Below are 22,507 nucleotides of genomic sequence, written 5' to 3'. Positions count from 1 at the left end.
TAGTATACGTTTACCTATCTTCCGTCAGAGAAAGAGAGGATCGAAAGACTAAATGGAAAGAAACGGTTCCGTTAGAATTACCATTGATTTTAACGGTAATTCTTTTGTATCAGTTGCTTTCAATTTGTCTCCTTTCGCTAGGTTTCCGTTTTTTTTTTTCGACGGAATCAAAAGTGCAGTCTGCAGAACTTTTATTTCCGTTAAAAACACGGAAACCTAGCAAACGGAGACAAACGGAAAGCAACTGAAACAAAAGAAATTACCATTGAAATCAATGGTAATTCTAACGGAACCATTGCTTTCCATTTAATCTTTCGATTCTTTCTTTCTCTGATGGAAGAGAGGTAAACATATAGCAACGCCAGTGTGAACTTCGTTATTAGACTTTGCATTTCCCAAATATGATATTTTCCTTGGAAACCACAAACTGTTCTGTTTGCTTGTGAAATCCCCTTTGTTCAAGCAGTGAGAATTTAAGCACAGGAACACGCATACCTTGTGTCTGTGGTGAGGGAATAAAGAGGTGCACAGGATGGGTGGAACCATGTGAACAGAAGTTTGAATGAGCTAATCTAAATATATTCCATTTTTATGCTCATTTGGAGGTGGAAAAGATCTGTGGAAAATCTAAAATGACCTTATAAATTACTGAAGTATAACATGAGTCATTCAGAAAAAATGAATAGAAAATCCAAGCCATTTAAGGGAACGACTGCCATTACGCACAAATGACTAAACTTTAAATCTGGTTCTGCCAACAACTTGGAATATCATTGTGACTTTGACATCCTGGCAGATAATCAAACATAGATCAACAATTCATCCTTGATATTTGGGTTTTCCCAAGTTGACTGCAGCATTCCGTTTGCAGTACTCAAAGTGAAAGGAAGTCTTTTAACCCCTTTACAACCACCCATACATGTTTTATGACGGCGCTACAGAATAATGACTGCACAGAGAACTGTGCAGCCATAGGTCGGGTGCACAACGATCAGAAATTGTCTGGTAATTAGGGCCTAGAACACCTATTAAAATAATAAACATTAACCCCTTGGCGCCACAGCCATTTTTTCGTCTTTCACTCCCCACCTTCCAAGAGCCGTAACTTTTTTATTTTTCCATTGACTGAGTGGTGTGATGGCTTAATTTTTGCGGGAGGAGTTGTAGTTTCTATTGGCACTGTTTAAAACGACCATATAACATACAGGGAAACTGAAAGAAAATTCTTTGTGGGGTGAAATTGGAAAAAACCGATTCCTCTATTGCTTTTTGGGTTTTGTTTTTTACGGCATTCACAGTGCGGTAAAAACTACATGTTAACTTTATTCTGTGGGTCAATACGATTATGGCGATACCAAACTTCTAGTGTTTTTTTTGTGTTTTACTACCTTTACAAAAGGAAAAACGAATTTGTTTAAAAAAAAAAAATAAAAAATTGTGCCGCCATATTTAAAAAAGCCATAACTATTTTTTTTATCTACTCTTTATTAAAAAAAATAGCACTAAAGTGACCAAAAAACTGAGATTCTGGCATTTTACAAAAAAATGTATGGCATTTACAGTGCGAGTTAAATAATGTTATGTTGTAATAGTTCAGACTATTATGGATGCAGTGATACCAATTTTGTTTATTTCTTAGATTACTTTGGAGGAAAAATAGGATAAGGGTTTTTTTTTAGAAATTCTTATATATTTTAAATTTTTTGTATACTACTGAAAACGAACAATTTTTTTAGCTTTTTATTAGTCCCCGTAGGGGATTTGTACCAACGATCATCATATCACTGGTACAATACACTGTAATACTAATTGCATCTATAACACAATAGAGAACTATTCTAAGAATGATGTATTTGACAAATATATGAAGAGGCATTTATAGGGAAATTAATATTGGAGACCCTAAAGGGACTGCAGAAAGCGAGGATGTGTCTCTTCATAGCCTGCCCATAGAATGCTATGGAGAGGGAAGGGTGGAGCAGGAGGAGGTAGAAAAGCGAGAGAGACAAAGATGCTGCTGTCGATAGAAGTCTATGTGGAGGAGAGGCGGAAGCAAGAGGAAGGAGCAGAGTGATTGAGACACACAGACGTGCTGCAGCTGCTAGTAAGAGTTATTATATATGTCACCCCAATGCCAATGCTGGATTCTCAGCTGTATAATCTCATCCATGTTACAGATTGATAGAGATAGGAGAGCAGGATTCTGCTCTTCTCAGGGTGAAGTGTATAGAAGACTTGATAACAGTTAAGTGTCACCCCCTAGCTCAGAGAAAACTGAGTATTAGGCCGGGTTCACACGAGCATGTTCGGTCCTTGATATACAGACCGTATGCCGGCAGTAATTCACGGACCGAACACACTGCAGGGAGCCGGGCTCCTATCGTCATAGTTATCTCTGACGCTAGGAGTCCCTGCCTCGCTGTGGGAAAACTGCCCTGTACTGAAAACTTGGATTACAGTACAAGACCGTTTTCTCGCAGCAAGGCAGGTACGCCTAGCGTCATAGATAACTATGACAATAGGAGCCCGGCTCCCTGCTGTGTGTTCAGTCCGGACACTCTCGTGTGAATCCGGCCTTCGAGATATCGTTTTCCCCTATGCAGGCTCTAACAAGTTATATAATGGCCAGAAATAGTGTTATTCTTCATATACACACACGACTGCTTATTCTGAAAAGTCACCTGAACAGTAAGGTACGCTTCATAAAAAGGCATAGATTTAATTTCCTATTAACCCCTAGGCACACCACGACGCATCTGTACATCCATGTGGCCAGTGTCTTAACGCACAGGGAGGTACAGTTACTGCGTGGTTCTCGATGCACACTGTCGGCGTCAGTGTGCACCGGGAAACGGGAGGCCAGCTGTCCCTGACAGCTGACACTCCACTGTATGCCGATCAGCAGCTTATTTACGCTGATTTCGGCAATTAACCCCTTGATTGCGGTGATCGATTGCAATCACCGCATTATGGGGTTTCTAGCTCATCGGCAGACCTCACGATGAAATCGTGAGGTTTGCAGATGGCTAGCATGGCGATCGGAGGCCAAGTAATGGCCTCCGTGTCTGCTATGTACGGAAGCCTATCAGGATCAGCCTCCTGATAGACTTCCTGTCAGAGTGACAGGATGTCACTGCCGTTCGCGATGCACACTGTCGATGAACGTGTCGGCGACAGTGTGCATCGGGAACCGGGAGGTTGCCGATCAGCGGCTCATTGCCGCTGATTTCGGCAATTAACCCGTTACATGTGGGTGCTCGATTGCGATCTCCATATCTAGGGGTTTTGAAGCACATCAGCAGCCCCCATGCAATTGTGGGGGCTGCTGATGCTTGTGATGGCACCCGGGGGCCAGAAAACGGCCCCTGGGTCTGCCATGTATGCAAGCCTATGAGGAGCAGCCTCTGCTAGTCCTCGTAGACTAACGGTCAGAGTGACTGTGACGTCACACTGACAGTTGGAATACGTTACATTACCTAGGTAGTGTAATGTATTCTAGCAGCGATCAGAGCTGCAGGTAAAAAAAGAAAGTGTCAAAAGTAAAGAAAAAAATAAAAAAAAAAAAAGTTAAAGAGGCTCTGTCACCAGATTTTGCAACCCCTATCTGCTATTGCAGCAGATCGGCGCTGCAATGTAGATTACAGTAACGTTTATATTTTTAAAAAACGAGCATTTTTGGCCAAGTTATGACCATTTTTGTATTTATGAAAATGAGGCTTGCAAAAGTACAACTGGGCGTGTTTACAGTAAAAGTACAACTGGGCGTGTATTATGTGTGTTACATCTGGGCGTGTTTACTTATTTTACTAGCTGGGCGTTCTGACGAGAAGTATCATCCACTTCTCTTCAGAACGCCCAGCTTCTGGCAGTGCACAGACACCGCGTGTTCGAGAGATCACGCTGTGTCGTCACTCACTTCCTGCCCCAGGTCCTGCATCGTGTCGGCCACATCGGCACCAGAGGCTACAGTTGATTCTGCAGCAGCATCAGCGTTTGCAGGTAAGTAGCTACATCGACTTACCTGCAAACGCTGATGCTGCTGCAGAATCAACTGTAGCCTCTGGTGCCGATGTGTCCTCGCTCGTCCGACACGATGCAGGACCTGGGGAAGTGACGTCACAGCGTGATCTCTCGAGAACACGCTGTGTCTGCACTGCCAGAAGCTGGGCGTTCTGAAGAGAAGTGGATGATACTTCTCGTCAGAACGCCCAGCTAGTAAAAGAAGTAAACACGCCCAGATGTACGCACATAATACACGCCCAGTTGGACTTTAGCAAGCCTCATTTGCATAAATACAAAAATGGTCAGAACTTGGCCAAAAATGCTCGTTTTTAAAAAATAAAAACGTTACTCTTATCTACATTGCAGCGCCGATCTAGGGGTTGCAAAATCTGGTGACAGAGCCTCTTTAATAAAAATGTTTTACAAAAGTGTAAAAATGAAAGATTTTTTTTTCCTAAAAGTCTTATTATAGGGGAAAAATGAAACCGTTAAAAAACAGTACACATATTTGGTATCACCGCGTTCGTAACGACCCAATCTATAAAACTATGTTATTTTTACCGCACGTTGAACGCCACAAAAAAAAAACAAACTCAAAACAATGCCAGAATCACAATAAAAACTACAACCTGTCCCACAAAAAATAAGCCCTTACACCGCTTTTTTAACTGAAAAATAAGTGTCACGGCTCTCAGAACATGGTGACACAGAAAATAAATTTTATAAAGAAGTGATTTTATTGTGCAAACGCTGCAAAACATAAAAAAACTATATAAATATGGTATCGCCGTAATCATATGGACCAACATAATAAAGTAAAATTGTAATTTATAGCTGTAATGGCAGGAAGGAGGTGAAGGGAAAGTGACCCCTAATCTACCCACCGCCCTGTCCCTGCCTACTTGCAACCACCCGCCCTAGGCGACGGGGTACAACTGGGCGGCGGTCCCTACGCTGTCTAAGTGCACGGGAGAACAAACAGGGAACACGCAAGGGAAGGGGCAGTCGCCCACGGAACGCCGCGGGGAAACGCGGCGGTGAATGAGTAGTCCGGACCAGGATGAAGTGGAGTATACCCAAGTGAGCACGGAGGAGGAAGCAAGCCAGAGGCAAAGCAAAGCAGGTTAAGCGGAACTGCAGCAAGGCAGAAGCACGGCAGAAGCAGGCTGGAGCAAGCAGCAGTGGGGCCAGGAATCCAGAAGAATTACAAGCACTGAGGAGGAGAACACAGCAGGTAATAAAGGGCAGGGGGCGGAGCTAACTCCGACTGACCAGGCCGCGATAGGCTCTCCCACTCCTGAGCCTGCCACCCTGGTTGGTGGGAGATGGTGTCAGTCGAACAGGTCTGGCCTCAGGTGTGGATTGATTAATCCCAGGAGTATACCTAGACGTAGTACCTGGCAGATCCCTAACAATAGCGCATTATGAATGCCGTAAGAAATAAAGAATTTAAAACCGCCAAAATCACTGTTTTTGGCCACCAAAGATCTAAATAAAATGTAATAAAAAGTGATCAAAAAGTTGCATGTACCAAAAAATGGTACCAATAAAAACTACAGCTCGGCCTGCCAAAAATAAGCCCTCACACCGCTCAATTCATGGAAAAATAAAAAAGTTATGGCGTTTGGAAGGCAGGGAGTAAAAAACTAAAATGGAAATGCAAAAAAGGATCAGTCCTGCAAAGGTTAATTAATTTCTATTAAAAAAATAAATTATTACCACATGTGGGGTATTGTCATACTCGGGAGAGATTGCGTTACAAATTTAGGGCGACTTTTTCTCCTTTATCCCTTGTGAAAATGACAAAAATGTTTATATTTATTTTCACGGCCTAATTCTACTAAATTCTGCAAAAGACCTGTGTGGTATAAATGCTTACTATATTCTTAGAAAAATTCCTTGAGGGGTCTAGTTTCCCAAATGGGGTCACTTTTGGGATGTTTCCACTATTTTGTTCCCTCCAGGGCGTTGCAATCGCGACATGGCACTAAAAACTAATCCAGCAAAATCTGCGCTCCAAAATCCAAATGGCACTCCCTCCCTTCTGAGCGCTGCCGTGGGTCCAAACAGCAGTTTATTACCACATATGGGGTATTTCCGTAATCGGGAGAAGATGCTTTACAAATGTTGGGGTGCATTTTCTTCTTTATTCCTTGTAAATATTAAAAATGTCTGTCATTTCAGAAAAAAAGTAGATTTTCATTTTCACAGACTAAGGCCTCATTTACACGAGCGTAATATACGCGCGTGCGACGCGCGTGCTTTTCACGCGTGTCGTACGCACCTATATTACTCTATGGGGCAGTGCAGACAATGCGTAAATTTTGCCCCTTAGAGGCAGCGATCGATACTTTCTGTCACCCCCATCGGCACACGCGTGACGCGATCACGGAAAGCCGATGGGTTACCATGCGTAAAATTCACGACATGTTCTATAATCGTGCGTTTTTCGCGCATCACGCACCCATTGAAGTCAATGGGTGCGTGAAAACCACGCATGCCGCACGGAATCACTTCCGTGCGAACTGCGTGATTCGCGCAAGAGCTGTCAAACTGAATGTAAACAGAAAAGCACCACGTGCTTTTCTGTTTACAAACATCCGAACGGAGTGTCTTAGAGATGAGCGAACCGAACTTCACCGGGTTCGGCCGAACTCGTTTTGACCGAACCCAGCAGGAGACAGTCACTGTCCAGGGTGCTGAAAGAGTTAAACTGGTTCAGCACCCTGGACAGTGACTTCCGATCCCAATATACGTGAACGTGTAAAAAAAAAAAAAACCTCTGACTTACCGATAACTCCCGGCTTCTTCCTCCAGTCTGACCTCCCGGGATGACAATTCAGTCCAAGTGACAGCTGCAGCCAATCACAAGCCAAGCACAGGCTGCAGCGGTCACATGGACTGCCGCGTCATCCAGGGAGGTGGGGCCAGATGTCAAGAGAGGCGCGTCACCAAGGACGCGTCACCAAGGCAACGGCCGGGAAGTTCTCGGTAAGTACGAACCTCTTTTTTTTTTTAAACAGGTTACTCGATATGGTGATCGGAATTCACTGTCGAGGGTGCTGAAAGAGTTACTGCCGATCAGTTAACTCTTTCAGCACCCTGGACAGTGACTGACGTCGACTAGACTCATCTCTATGATGGCGGCTGCGCGAAAATCACGCAGCCGCGCATCATACACTGATGACACACGGAGCTGTCAAGTGCCTTTTGCGCACGCAAAACGCACACGCTCGTGTAAATGAGGCCTAACTCCAATAAATATAGCAAAATACCTGTGGGGTCAAAGTGCTAACTATAACCCTAGATAAATTCCTTGAGGGGTCTAGTTTCCAAAATGGGGTCACTTTTGTGGAGTTTCCACTGTTTTGTCACCACAAGACCTCTTCAAACTCGACATGGTGCCTAAAATATAATCTAAAAATAAGCAGGCCCCAAAATCCACCAGGTTCTCCTTCGCTTCTGAGGCCGGTGTTTCGGTCCATTAGGGCACTAGGGCCACATGTGGGATATTCCTAAAAACTGCAGGACCTGGGTAATAAATATTGAGTTGTATTTCTCTGGTAAAACATTCTGTGTCTCACAATTTTTTTTATTACAAATGAATTTCGCCCAAAAAAAAAAAAAAAGACAAATTTTTAAATTTCCCCTCTACTTTGCTTTATTTCCTGTGAAACGCCTAAAGGGTTCAAATACTTTCTGAATGCTGTTTTGGATACTTTGAGGGGTGCAGTTTTTAAAATGGCGGGATTTATTGGGGGATTCTAACGTATAAGGCCCTCAAAACCACTTCAGAACTGAACTGGCCCCTGTAAAAATAGCCTTTTGAAATTTTCTTGAAAATGTGAGAAATTGCTGCTAAAGTTCTAAGCATAAAGTCCTAGAAAAATAGAAGGATGTTCAAAAAACAATGCAAATATAAAGTAGACATATGGGAACTGGTAACTAGTGACTATTTTGTGTAGTATTACTATCTGTTTTACAAGCAGATACATTTAAATTTAGAAAAATGCAAATTTTCTCTAAAGTTTGGTGTTTTTCACGAATAAATATTGAATTTATCGACCAAATTTTTCCACTATCATAAAGTACAATATGTCACGAGAAAACAATCTCAGAATCGCTTGGATAGGTAAAAGCATTCCGGAGTTATTACCACATAAAGTGACATGTCAGATTTGAAAAAGATCGGTTGTGCCACAAGGCCAAAACAGGCTGCGTCCTAAAGGGGTTAACCTCTCAACGACTAGCGATGGATATATCCATCACAAGCAGGCGCTAATTCCCACATCATGATGGCTATATTAGTCACTCTGATCTCATGGGTACTGCCACTGTACCTACGAGGATCAGCGTCAGGAGAACGGCTATTATACACAGCCAGGCTCCTGCCTTAACTGCCGGAATTGGAGAGTACTCGGCAGTTTAACCCCTTAGAGGCAGCGATCGATAGTTTCTGTCACCCCATCGGCACACGCGTGACGCGATCACGGAAAGCCGATGGGTTACCATGGCAGCTAGGGGCCTAACAAAAGCCCCCAGATATGCCTTCCATAACTGCCTAAAGGCATGGCCTACTAAGTATACCAATACATTATATCTGAGGACAGAAGTTCGCATTGTAAAGTCCCCTAGTGGGACTAAGAAAAAAAAAATTAAATAGTTAAATATACACATAATAAAACCTATGGGTGAATGGTGCACAAAAAGAACTGCAAAATACAATGGCAAAATGTGTTGCTTTTTTCCATCCCCCTCAAAAAAATAAAAAAGTCAATCAAGTCCCATGCACCCCAAAATAGTACCAATGAAAACTACACCTTGTTCCGCAAAAAAACAAGCCAACATATGGCTACATCGAAGGGCTTACGGCTCTTGGAATGTGGCGATTAAAACAAGTCATTTAAAAAAAAATACAATTAAAAAAATAGGGGTTTTATTGTGCAAACGCAGAAAAACATAAAACCTACACATATTTGGTATCCCTGTAATCGTACCGACCCATAAAATGAAGGTAACATGTTATTTACGCCGCATAGAATGGCATAAATATAAAAAGCGAAAAACCAATGCTGGAATAGCTTTTTTTAAATTCCATTCTAAAATAAAAGTTAATCAATATATTATATGCAGCCAAAAATGGTGCAGTTGAAAAATACAACTAGTCCCGCGATAAGCAAGCCATCATACAGCTATGTTGACATAAAAAAAAAAAAAAAGTAATTATGACTCTTGGAATAAGACAGTGGAAAAACTAAAAATAATCCTTGGTCATTAATGCCAAAATAAAGCCTGGTCGTTAAGGGGTTAAACCTACACAAGGGATACCGATAATTTAAAAAAAAAAAAAAATCTCAGTACAATAAATGGTACCATTAAAACATACTAGCGAAAAAAACAGAGAGTGGAATCCAGCGCTGGGTAGAGTAAAATGGAAACGGTTTCCAAGTTTAATGGTCAAAGTTCAAAATAAAATCCAATGCAATGAAGTCCTGGTGTGGAGAAAGTGAGGGGGAAGTGTCCTCAGAGCCTACGCGTTTCGGACGGCTTCAGTAATGTAACATTACAGCCAAGTCTAAGGACGCTGAAGCCGTCCGAAACGCGTAGGCTCTGAGGACACTTCCCCCTCACTTTCTCCACACCAGGACTTCATTGCATTGGATTTTATTTTGAACTTTGACCATTAAACTTGGAAACCGTTTCCATTTTACTCTACCCAGCGCTGGATTCCACTCCTTGTTTTTTTCGCTGCTTCCCATCGTGTGCCGACACGAGGATACCGGGCGCTATCAGTGACACGTCCCATTGTGTCAGGTGAGCTGGAGGATTCCTCCCCACTTCCTATTAAAACATACTACTTGTAGTATATCATACAGCTGTCGATGAAAAAAAGAAATGTGACAATGGTAAAATAACAAAAAAAAAAAAACACTGTGTGCCTCCAAGGGGTTAGTTTTCTGCCTATTTGACATGTCATAATGGCCAAATTTGTTAAGAGGCGTGCACCTTTAAATACATTTGGTGCAAGCCACTTCAACTACCTCCTTTACTTAGGGTATGTGCACACACACTAATTACGTCCGTAATTGACGGACGTATTTCGGCCGCAAGTCCCGGACCGAACACAGTGCAGGGAGCCGGGCTCCTAGCATCATAGTTATGTACAATGCTAGGAGTCCCTGCCTCTCCGTGGAACTACTGTCCCGTACTGTAATCATGTTTTCAGTACGTGACAGTGGTCCTGCAGCGAGGCAGGGACTCCTAGCATCGTACATAAGTATGATGCTAGGAGCCCGGCTCCCTGCACTGTGTTCGGTCCGGGACTTGCGGCTGAAAAACGTCCGTCAATTACGGACGTAATTAGTGTGTGCGCACATACCCTTAGACTGTTGTTAAAAAAAAAAAAAACAGTCAGGGAAGTGTGGGCCTATGTGCCTATGAGACATCTGAAAACGTTTCCGGACCGATCATCTTTATGTGGCGGTGCACCTTAAATTAGCAAAGCTGTTGCCACATCTGAGTCATTTCTTTTGTTCCTAGTACTAAATGTACTGGCGGAATAGATATGTTGAGAATCCCATAAATACAACGATATGGCTTTTAAATTATTTATTTTTCATCTTGCCCGATATCTGTGTGATAAAGCCGAGGGATGAAGGTTGGAAGCTATCAACAGAAACTACAATAAAGAAAACAAGACTTCTCTTCAAATTATTGTAATACATGTTTTGTCAGCTTAAATATTAGATGCAAATTCCCTAAAAGAGAACCATTTAAATATTTCTAAATATGAATTATTATAGCTCGGTTTGATTATCTGACTGGTGGAGATACAACCAATAGGACCCCACCATATCCTAGAACGAAGGGACAAAGCAGCAGCTCCTGCAAAGGGCCAGTCCTGACAAGACGTTTTACAGAAAACATTTCTGAAATACTACAACAGCATGACTGCAAACACTTTAATCACTCACCTTGTCCACAAGAATTTGGAGCAGCAACATTTTCTCCACTCATTAATACAATGCAGTTACTGGTAGTTCGGACAGTTGCATCCCATGTTGACATTGCCACTGGTGGCTCTTGACATGGAAAAAGAGCCCTGTTGTTAATAGGAGATCCAAAAGTATAAACACAAGGCCTAAATGTAAAAAAACAAAAAACAATAACTTTATTTCATTACAGCTATACGATTTCATAATTTCACAGCAAATGCTCAATATATTTTCCCGAAAACGTAAGATTTCAAGTTAGCATATCCAATCATGCATCGGTATTTCTACTCAAATCTGCATTATCCATATGTTCATAGTGAAATTTTAAATATAGGATCAAAAATAATATTATATAACAAGCACTTTTATCACTTACTACATAGGCTACAATTCTCTAACTTAATCTTTGTCACACCTTTAGTTGTTTATGACCACGTTATAATATTGTGAATTTGCATTTAAAACATTCAGAAACATTAATATAGTTTGACTAATGCGAATTAAGTCTATGGTAATGGTTATTAGAAGCTGGATCATGAACCGGTTTAGTGTAATTAGACAATTGACTGCATAAGTCACTTCCACTTAATATATTTAGATATCATTACAGTAGAAGGAACACATTTCACATAAATCCTTCACTGTAGGAACTTTTGTTTGAGCAATTTGACTTTTGCATTTTCTAGATATAATAATTTCCTTGGAAACCACAAACTGTTCTGTTCGGTGAATGAAATCCCCTTTGTTCATGTTGTGAGACTCCAGTAGAAAATCTCCATGCAATATACCCGATTCTTCTTTAAAAAATGAAGGTCTGCCTGAAGAACTATTGGCAGACTATTGCACAATTTGGGCATTGCTTGTCACCATCTGGGTACTATTTATTATATGGACACTTCAAAACTGTAGGCTCTGCCAGGGTATTATTAGGTATTGGCATGTCACAATCTGGGTAGTGTGCATTATATTAGCCCTTCATAGCACTATCTGGGTACTTTATGGTGCTATATTTATCTACAATTTTGGCCAGTGTTTTCTTGACTGTGGCTAGGGAGGAGGCAAAGTCTTAAAATTCTGCAGCGGCACACCATGCGTACCAGACATTGCTATTGCGCTCTCTTTTAGAAGCTTGGAAGGTATGCCAGTCACATATATATCCCAAACCCTAAGGCCAGATTCACACGAGCGTGTTCGGTCTGTGATATACGGTCCGTATGTCGGCCGCATTTCCCTGACCGAACACACTGCAGGGTGCCGGGCTCCTAGTATCATAGTTATCTGTGACCCTAGGTGTCCCTGCCTCTCCGCGGAACTATTGTCCCATGCTGAAAATATGATTACAGTACGGGACAGATTTCCCGCAGCGAGGCAATGACAGCCAGCGTAATAGATAACTATGATGCTAGAAGCCCGGCTCCCTGCAGCGTGTTCGGTCCGGGAAACACTGCCGACATACGGACCATATATCCCGGCCAAACACGCTTGTGTGAATCCGGCCTAATTGTGAGGGACCTGGTGACAATATAAGCATAGCCACTTGCTGCATATTCATTTCTGGTCACAATTAGTTAAGTAGGGCCAAATTACTTTAGTATTAAGCTGCCATACAGAACACCCCATGAGCAAGTTTGACTTTTCTTTAGTAGACAGGCAATAGGAATGGTCATATTTATCAATAAAAAGTAACACAAAAAGTTAAGTACCAACAAATTTATTAGTGCATGGACTACCTAGCTCTTCATAAAAGTTTTTATGTTTTGTTTAGATTTACCATAAAAAAAAACAAAAAAAAACAAAAAAAAAACTATTATGCCTGATGCACACGGCAGTGTGCGCCGGCCGAGTCCCGTCAGTGATCTGTGGAAAGATAGGACATGTCCTATCTTTCCACGGATTGGAGAATCGGGAAAGTTTTCGCGGAGTGAATGAGTCCGTGAAAACAATCGGGTGCCATGAAAACCGTCCCGAGTGGCACTTGGTTGTGTGCAATTGCACTTACAAGACACAAACGTATATTGTATGTTTTTTTGGGCCTCAACTGATACAGCCTTGCGGAAATAGAAAGGAGAAGGGAGTTCTCATACAGAGTTTTGCCAAGGCTTATACCAACCTTGATTCCTGAACAGCAACTTAAGATTTTAATGTTATTCCCCCCCAAAATCAATATCACACCATTTTTCAAACCCATTTGTTTGCCAAAAAACAGATGACATTCTAGTATACATGGTGTTCTAATTGTGCACGATTTCCTCACTCACGGGATGCTTCCAGAGATAGAAGCAATGTTTAAGTCTGGTATCGAAGGCAGACATTCAGGCAAATTGATGGTGCTGCTGGGATGGGCACATCAAGGTACAGAGCCATCGACATTAGCTGCACACAACTCACAATATCGTAACACATTTCCACAGGCGTGTGTATATGTGTTGAAATGATGTTTTAGAAGTGATCTCCCTACACAAGGCATGACCTAGCAGGACTTGTAATCTCACAGCACAGCTGCCAACAACACTGCAGTCCCATCCTAAAGTCAACTAAGTGTAACGAAGGGGCCAATTCTGAACTTGTAATGACAGAATAAGTATCTTAATTGCATGGTCGTCCTTGTATTAGAGTGCTTTACCTACCTAATATATAAAACGACCTCTCTCATATTTAAAATAAAACACAGGTGTTTAACACAAATGCTCAAACGAGAAAGGATCTTCATCTGCCAATCTCAAAACATTTGCAGACAGCTGTATAGTGAGTCGGGCTTCCTGAAATACCCGTCTTCAAAAGCGTTGTCTGAATAGAGAGGGGTGGCAAATCAGCGCCTTTGATCCTAGCTTAAGCTATGTAATCCTGTTAGAGCCCAACGTGCTATAAATCTGACCTTCTGTGCTGTGATCCATATTTTAAGCAAGGCATAAAAGGCATGCCAAGCATATTCACGGTGTGTTAATGGCAGCTGAATCTAGTCACGCTAGATGTCTCATATTCGTATACGTTGACAGTAGCTGGTAATTCATTATTTAACAAATACTGACCTTCCCCTTTGGTCTTTGGTCCATTTTACGGACCTCCCACTTGCTGCGGTCTTATACCATATCCTTATAGCAGCAGGGAAATCTGTGGGCACATTTACTCCACATTTGCTGATCTGCAGGCTCCAAGTGTCAGTAAAAAAACGGAGTCCTCCACATCCTGGTGCCCGGCTGCACTGTGTGTAATAGCATAGCTGTTCCTTCCATCGACTCACAGGTAAAGCAACAAGTTCAGGTGGGATTTGATGGCTGTGAGTAAAGTGCTGCTCAGATTCACAACTTGGCAGCGTTGAACTCATGCATTTTTCAGGAACATTGGTGACATCCACCTCTTCAACCTTTAACACACATAAATCACAGCAGTCCAGCACCAGAACAAAATCCCCACTCCCATAATTCCCTTTGTCATTGCAATCCTCTGAACTAGTAATCCCAGAAGTCTGCTTCCGGTTGCCATGGTGACCACACTTTTCAGAAGTATCTCTCTCACCTATAGAACATACAGTGCAGTCTTTAATACTACTTTGTGATAAGGAGATACAAGACTCCTGTGCCTGGTCTCTGCAGGCCTCACCGGGCTGAGAAGGGTAAGCCTTTCCAGTATTGACGTCTTGACAAGAGGTGTTGGGTTGAAGGAATAAAACAATACTTCCTATTATAGTCTGACTTTCAATGCACACATCAAGGTCCAGTGAATAGTGTTTTACTAGAATGTGACTTGTGTTAGCCATCAGTGGCAAGTCATCTGTATTTTGCTCCATCCTCAGTTTCACACATACCTCAGTCAAGGTTTTAGCAGGAAGGGAACATTTCTGCAAAATAAACAAATGCATATATATTAAATCTGCAGATTTTGTATCTATATACTGCATGCCCCCTCAGTGCTGGTAGGGTTACCCATAAGTAATAGCAAAAGTGTAGCTTAACCAACAATTTGAAGAGGTTTTTATTAGACTAAATTGGTTTTAGTATATGTTATTAATATATTACTGGAGAATAACTGTACATACATACATACATACATACGGTCCCCCTGTAGGTAATGCCACACAGCCCCCCTGTACATAGTCACTCCCCTTCCTGTAGGGGACGGCTCCAGGAGAAGTCCCTCACTTCACTATCCATATATGGACAGTGAAGTGAGGGACTTCTCCTGGATCGGAATCCCCAGCCACAGCGGTGGGGATTCCGCTTCAGAAGTCCCTGACGTCACTGTGTCCATATATGGACAGTGAAGGAAGAGACTTCTCCTGGAGCGTAATCCCCGGCCACAGCTTCGTAAACGCTGTGGCCGGGGATTAGGGATTCCGCTCCTCCTCCTTCTCACATGCACTTCAATGCGGGAGCTCCAAGAGTGAAGGAGGAGTGGACGACGAGACAGGAGGAGGAGGGGCGTGTGTACTATGATTGATGACGCTCTGTGTCTTTGCTCAGCCAGCACTTCCTGCTGTGTAGAGACACGGCGCGTCATGAACTAGGTCTACAGGCGGCGGGACCAGAGGAGGCGGAGCTCTGAAGAGCTCATGAAACATCCACCCGGCCCACTGCCTGTAAATGTAGTTGATGACGCGCCGTGCCTTTCTCAGCCGGAAGTACTGGCTGAGCAAAGACACGGTACGTCACAGGAAATCAAAAATTTACCCTGGGTGCGGTCACGTGACTGCAGATCAGAACAGGATAAAGCTGCCACAGGTAAGCAGACACTAAATTAGACATATTTTAATAACATTTCCAATAAAGTTAAAATTGAAATAAAATGTATTCCTGGACAACCCCTTTAAAGAGGCTCTGTCACCAGATTTTGCAACCCCTATCTCCTATTGCAGCAGATCGGCGCTGCAATGGAGATAAGAGTAAAGTTTTGTTTTTTTTAAAACGAGCATTTTTGGCCAAGTTATGACCATTTTTATATTTATGTAAATGAGGCTTTCTAAAGTACAACTGGGCGTGTTTACAGTAAAAGTACAACTGGGCGTGTATTGTGTTCGTTACATCGGGGCGTTTTTACTTCTTTTACTAGCTGGGCGTTGTGTATAGAAGTATCATCCACTTCTCTAAACAACGCCCAGCTTCTGGCAGTGCAGACACAGCGTGTTCTCGAGAGATCACGCTGTGACGTCACTCACTTCCTGCCCCAGGTCCTGCATCGTGTCGGACGAGCGAGGACACATCGGCACCAGAGGCTACATTTGATTCTGCAGCAGCATCGGCGTTTGCAGGTAAGTCTGGCAGTGTGCCCAAACAGCAATTTATGACCTCATTTGGGCCATTCCCATACTCAGGAGAACCGCTTATTTATGGGGTGTTTGCCTCCGATGGCACAAGCTGGACACAACAGATTTGGCACTGAAATGGCATATCGGTGGAAAAAATCTCAATTTTCAATCAGCAACATTCATTAGTTTCTGGAAAACACCTGTGAGGTCAAAATGCTAACTACACCCCTAGACAAATGCCTTGGGGGATTTCATTTTTAAAACCGGGTCATTTCTTTTGGGGTTTTTTTCACTTCAGAGCCTCTGAAATTATGAACCAATGCTATGTAAATCACTAAAATAGGCCTCAAATGCGCATGGTACTCTTTCACTCTTGAGACCTGTGATATGTCTGTGCAAAATATTAGTGCCACATGTAGGGTTTTTTTAAAATCAGAAAAACACTATAATAGAGAGCTGTCTTTTCACACTGGCACAAGCTAGACACAACATATTAGACACTGAAATTGCATATCTATGGAAAAATTGCAAATTTCACTCTGCGACATCCATTGCCCAGCAATTTCGGCAAAACACCTGTGGGGTCATAATGCGCACTACACTATAGGCGAATTCATTGAGGGGTGTCGTTTCCAAAATGGGGTCACTTCTCGGGGGTTTCCACTGTACTGGAATGCAACATGGCTTACGAAAACCTATCAAGTAAAATCTGCACTTCAAAAACCAATCTGCGCTCCTTTTTTGAGCCTGCCGTGTGTTCACATATATCGCCGTACTCAGAAGAAATTGTGTAACAAATGTTGGGATGCTTTTTTCCTATAGTCCTATTGAAAATGAAAAATTAGAGCTAAAACTACATATAATGAAAAGATTTTTACAGCCCAATTCTAATAAAATCGCTGAACCACCTGTGGGGTCAAAATTCGCACTACACCCCTAGAAGAATTCATTGAGGGATGCAGTTTCCTAAATGGGTCACATTTTGGGGGTTTCCACTGTACTGGTGCCTCAGGGCCTTTGCAAATGCAACATGACTTTAGAGAACCATTCCAGCAAAATTTGGGCTCCAAAAGCCAGGTGGCGTTCTTTGCATTCTGAGCCATGCCATGTGCCCAAAACAGCAGTGCTATTTCTCCTGAATTCTTAAAAAGGACTAGTTTTTAACTAAAACAACATATTATTCGAAATAATATAATTTTTCATTTTCACAGCCCGATACGAATACATTCTATGAAATTCCTGTGTGGTCAAAATACTCACTACACCCCTGAATAAAATTCCTTAAGGGGTGAAGTTTCCAAAAAGGGGTATTTTTCGGGGTGTTTCTTATGTTTTGGCACCTCAAGGCCTCTTCAAACCTATAATGATGCCTGAAAAGTTGAGAAAGGCCGGGTTCCCATGAATCAGATACGCTATCCGACATGTAACCTGCAGCACCTTCCGTCAGAAAAATCGCACCACATTGTGGTGCGTTTTTTCGGACAGAATTTCTGTTGGGTAAAAAAGCGCTTATACTTACCCCCTCCTCCCTCCTTTGACGTTTGTTCCGGCCTCATACGATGACGTTGCAGGCCAAGTGACGCTGCAGCCTGTGATTGGCTGCAGCGGTCACATGGAATGAAACGTCATCCCAGGAGGCCGGACTGCTACCTGTTCTGTGTAAGTATAAATTTGTTTGCTCCGGAGTTGCGATTTTTGTCACAACACTGGGCTTTCTGTTGCGGGTTTTGCATCCACATTAAATTCAATGGGGAAAACCCGCAACAGAAAATAAACAAAAACACAGCATAAACTGGAATGCTGCGGAATTCAATTTTGCAACCGCAGGTCAATTTATTAACGTTTACGCTGCATGGGCATGAGATTTACTAAATCTCATCCACTTCACTGCTACTGTTAATGCTGCGGAATTTCCGCACACAATTCCGTTGCGGAAATTCCGCAGCGCTTACGCTACGTGGGAACCAGGCCTTAGGTATCTCTGTTAAAACCTGCTCTGTAAAAAAAATTATGGATTCATTTTAAATATTTGCAAATAAAAATAAATTACATTTGTAAAGGTTACCTCCACTTTGCTTTTATTCATGTGAAATGCCTAAAGGGTTAAACTTACTAAATGCTATTTCTGAATATGTTGGGTGGTGCAGTCTTTAAAATGGCGTTATTTATGGGGGGGTTCTTATATATAGGCCCTTAAAAGCTACTTCAAAACTGTGGTGCTCCAAAAATTACATTTTGCAAATTTTATTGAAAATGTGCAAAAATGCTATTAAACTTATAAGCTTTATAAAAACTAGAAGCAGAGGATTTCAAATGTAGGTAAATGCAAAAACAAATTGAGAAAAATTCCCCACTAAGAAAGTACAATGTGTCACGAGAAAATAATCTCCGAATCACTTAGATAAGTAAAAGCATTCCAAAGTTATTACCACATAAAAGGGACATGTCAGATCTGTAAAATGGGGCTGCGCCCTGAAGTTCAAAACAGGCCACGTCCTTTAGGGGTTAAATAAAAAATTATTTTCTTAACCTCTTAGTGACCACCAATATGCCTTTTCACGGCAGCCACTAGAAATGTAGAGTGGTTTGGGCAAAGTTGACAGTGGAATGTTCTATTGTTAAGCCACGTCCTGCTCAATTGATTTTGCAGTAGACCCTGAATTAAGTAAAGTGTCAATCATGAAGTTGGTACTTTAGGTAGACAGCTAAAAAACACTCCAAGGGAGAGAAGTTTCCTAGCTCATTGGGACAATTGCGGGTAAAATGGTCTTTACCAGCACAGCATAAACAGATATTTTTCTAGCGACGAAGTTTCTGATTCAGGACGTTTTTAGACATTGAACGTGAATGAGTTCATCAGAGGATACAGCTGTAGCAGGATGCCGTAGTCTCTGAAATGTAGAAGCCAAGCAAGGAACTGGCCAAGTACGTTCCAATTTCCGGAGCCTCTATCGAAAGCGAAAATCAACTTTGATGACTTATGAGATCAAGTCCTCCAGGGTACATGGTAAGTCTTGAACCCTAAGTCAATCTTTTATTAGAGGCGCAGTCAGTGCCATCATCGCCAGATGTCAGTGGTGTATTACAGCTGACATCCGACTGTAATGGCGGGAACCGAAATTAGCTTCAATCCCCGCCATTAACCCCTAAAATGCAGCGGTCAAAAGCGATCACTGCATTTAAGTTGTTTGCAGCTCATCGGCACCTGCAATGGCAACCAGAGGCCTAATACTGGCCTCCCAGTCTGCCTAGCACGGAAGCCTTCCAGGCCCCGCAGGCAGCGGAGCCTGAAAGGCAACCGTAGACGACAGGAATCAGGGGCTGAGCCGGCGTCATCAGCGGTGGATGTCAGCTGTATGTTACAGCTGACATCCATCTGTAACAGCAGCAACCGGAGCTAGCGCCGATTCCTGCCATTAACCCCTTAGGTGCAGCGATCAAAAGTGATCGCTGCATCTTAGAGGTTGCTAGCAGATCGGCAGCCCTGCCATGCAAATAGGGCTGCCCACTGCTGCTATGGCAATAGGAAGCCTAACAATGGCCTCCTGCTCTACCATTACGGAAGCCGATTATGTCCCGCCGGGAGGCCTTGCTGAGAGTGAATGACTGACAGATCGAATACATTGCACTACATAGATAGTGCAATGTATTAGAAAATAAAACAATCAGACAGTTGGACCTTCAAGTCCCCTAGTAGGACTTGAAAAAAAGTGTAAAAAAAAAAAGAAAAAAAAAAAAAAAGTGTTAAAACATATGATAAAAGTTTCAAGTAATAAAATCATAACACAAATCGCCCTTTTTCCCTTATCAAGTTCTTTATTATTGAAAAAAATAAATAACCAAACATGTTTGGTATCGCCGCAACCTGAGCTATAAAAATATTATGTTACTTATTCCAACCAGTGAACAGCATAAAGAAAAAAAACAACATAAAAAACTATACCATAATTTCTGTTTTTTGGTCGCTTTGCCCTACAAATATTGGAATAAAAAGTGATCAAAAAGTCGCATGTATCCAATAATAGTACCTATATAAACTATAGCTCGTCTCGCAAAAAACAAGCCCTCATACAGCTCTGTTGACGACAAAATGAAAAACGTTCTGGTTCTCACAACTTGGCGACAGAAACAATAAAAAAATTTTACAAAAGTAATTTTAGTGTGCAAAAAGTTGTAAAACATAAAAAAGTGCTATAAATTAGGTATCGCCGGAATAGGACTGACACGCAGAATAAAGTTAACACGTAGATTATAAAGCATGGTGAACACTGTATAAAAAAACTTTAAAAAACAATGCCAGAATTGCTGTTTTTTGGTCACCTTGCCTCCCAAAAAATAGGATAAAAAGTGATCAAAAAGTCGCATGTTCCCGAAAATGGTACAAATAAAAACTATAGCTCGTCCCACAAAAAAAAACAGCCCTCATACCACTACGTCTATGAAAAAATAAAATTAGTTAAGGCTTCCATAAGTCAGGAAATAATAAATACGCAGTTGTGCAGGCCCGAGGGGAACATTTCTTCTGTTTCAAGAGGCGAATTATCAAGGCCCTAAAATTATGGAACCAGGAAGGGCCCAAACATATCTGCTGGAAGCGAGGGTGCCCGTATTATACCAGGACAATACTTTCCCAACAAAATTCCCCAAACTGCGGAGTGTGGACCAAAAGGGGGACAAAGAAGGACATTTATCAGTGCGACACTGGCTTGTGCAGAAAGGATTGCTTCACAGCGTAATACACATCTATGGATTATTTCACAGTTTTTTTAAGAACCCAATTATTATCCCACTTGACTATGCCCCTGATATACTCTGCCCAGCTTACATGTACACCCACATTATAAACTGAAACACCAGCAATACTCAAACAAAACTACTACCCAGCAAATCCATGATCCAAAAGCCTAATGGTGCTCCCTCCCCTCTGAACCCTACAGCATGCCCAAACAGCTGTTTACTTCCACATATATGGCATCGCCATACCCGGGAGAACCCTTTTAAGAATTTTTGGGGTGTGTGTCTCCAGTGGCACAAGCTGGGCACTACATATTTTCCACTGAAATGGCATATCTAGGAAAAAATTGAAATTTTTACTTTGCACCATCCGCAGCGCAATCATTTATAGAAAAGTTCTATAGGGTGAAAATGCTCACTACACCCCTTAATAAATGCCTCGAGGGGTGCAGTTTCCAAAATGGGGTCACTTCTACGTAGTTTCTTTTATTATTCCACATCAGAGCCCTGCAATTGTGAACAAATACTTTGTAAATCACCAAATTAGGCCTCAATTTTACATGGTACTCTTTCACTCCTGAGCCCTGTCAAATGTCCAGGCAAAAGATTAGGCCCACATGTAGGGTGTTTCTAAAACCGGGAAACACAGCATAATAATTAGAGAGCGGTCTTGTTATGGTGGCACAAGCTGGGCGCCACATATTGGCATATCTATGGAAAAAAATCCCATTTTCACTCTGCAACATCGAGTGCACACGAATTTCTGCAAAACACCTGCGGGGTTAACATGCTCACTGCACCCCTAGGTGAATACCTTGAGGGGTATAGTTTCCAAAATGTGCTCACTTCTAGGGGGTTTCCACTGTTTTAGTCCCACAGGGGCTTTGCAAATGCGACATAGCGAACAGAAACCAATCCAGCAAAATCTGCACTCCAAAAGCCAAATGCCGCTCCTTCCCTTCTGAGCCCTGCCGTGTGCCCAAATAGCAGTTTATGACCACATACGGGGTATTTCCGTACTCTAGAGAAATTGGTTTACAAATGCTGGTGTTCTATTTTTCCTTTATTTTTTGAGAAAATGAAAAATTTTGAGCTAAACCTAAGTCTTATTGCAGAAAAGTTTTATTTGCACTGCCCAATTTTAATAAATTCTATGAAACACCTGTGGGGTCAAAATGCTCACTACACCCCTAGATTAATTCCTCAAGGGGTGTAGTTACCTAAATGGAGTCACTTTTTGGGCTTTTTCATTGTTTTGTCCCCTCAGGGGCTTTGCAAATGCGGCATGGCCTCCGCAAACCATTCCTGCTAAATGTGATTTCCAAAAGCCAAATAGCACTCTTTCCCTTCCAAGCCCTGCCATGCGTCCAAACAGCCGTTTATGACCACATGTGGGGTATTGTTTTACTCAGGAGAAATTGCGGTACAAATTTTGCATGCTTTTTCCCCTTTAATCCTTGTGGAAATAAGAAAAAAATTAGCTAAACCTACATTTTCTTTGAAAAAAAAATGTCGATTTTAATTTTCACGGCCT

At 42.1% G+C, this 22,507-nt stretch overlaps 1 protein-coding gene across 1 annotated transcript in view; it reads right to left on the bottom strand.

Moving 5' to 3' along the window:
- AOPEP (aminopeptidase O (putative)) overlaps positions 1–22,507 on the bottom strand; it is a 546,765-nt gene that overhangs the window by 504,750 nt on the left and 19,508 nt on the right. Inside the window, exons 2-3 of the mRNA XM_075828817.1 lie at positions 14,027–14,835; positions 10,977–11,143 (exon numbers count right to left, since the gene is read on the bottom strand). Of these exons, the coding sequence (XP_075684932.1) occupies positions 10,977–11,143; positions 14,027–14,784 (925 nt within the window). The 5' untranslated portion in view covers positions 14,785–14,835. The remainder of the gene's footprint in view (positions 1–10,976; positions 11,144–14,026; positions 14,836–22,507) is intronic.

Source organism: Rhinoderma darwinii, chromosome 1 (assembly GCF_050947455.1).
Source record: "Rhinoderma darwinii isolate aRhiDar2 chromosome 1, aRhiDar2.hap1, whole genome shotgun sequence".
NCBI lineage: Eukaryota > Metazoa > Chordata > Amphibia > Anura > Rhinodermatidae > Rhinoderma > Rhinoderma darwinii.
The sequence above is the reverse complement of the archived record's forward strand: the minus strand, read 5'-3'. Positions and strand labels throughout refer to the sequence as shown.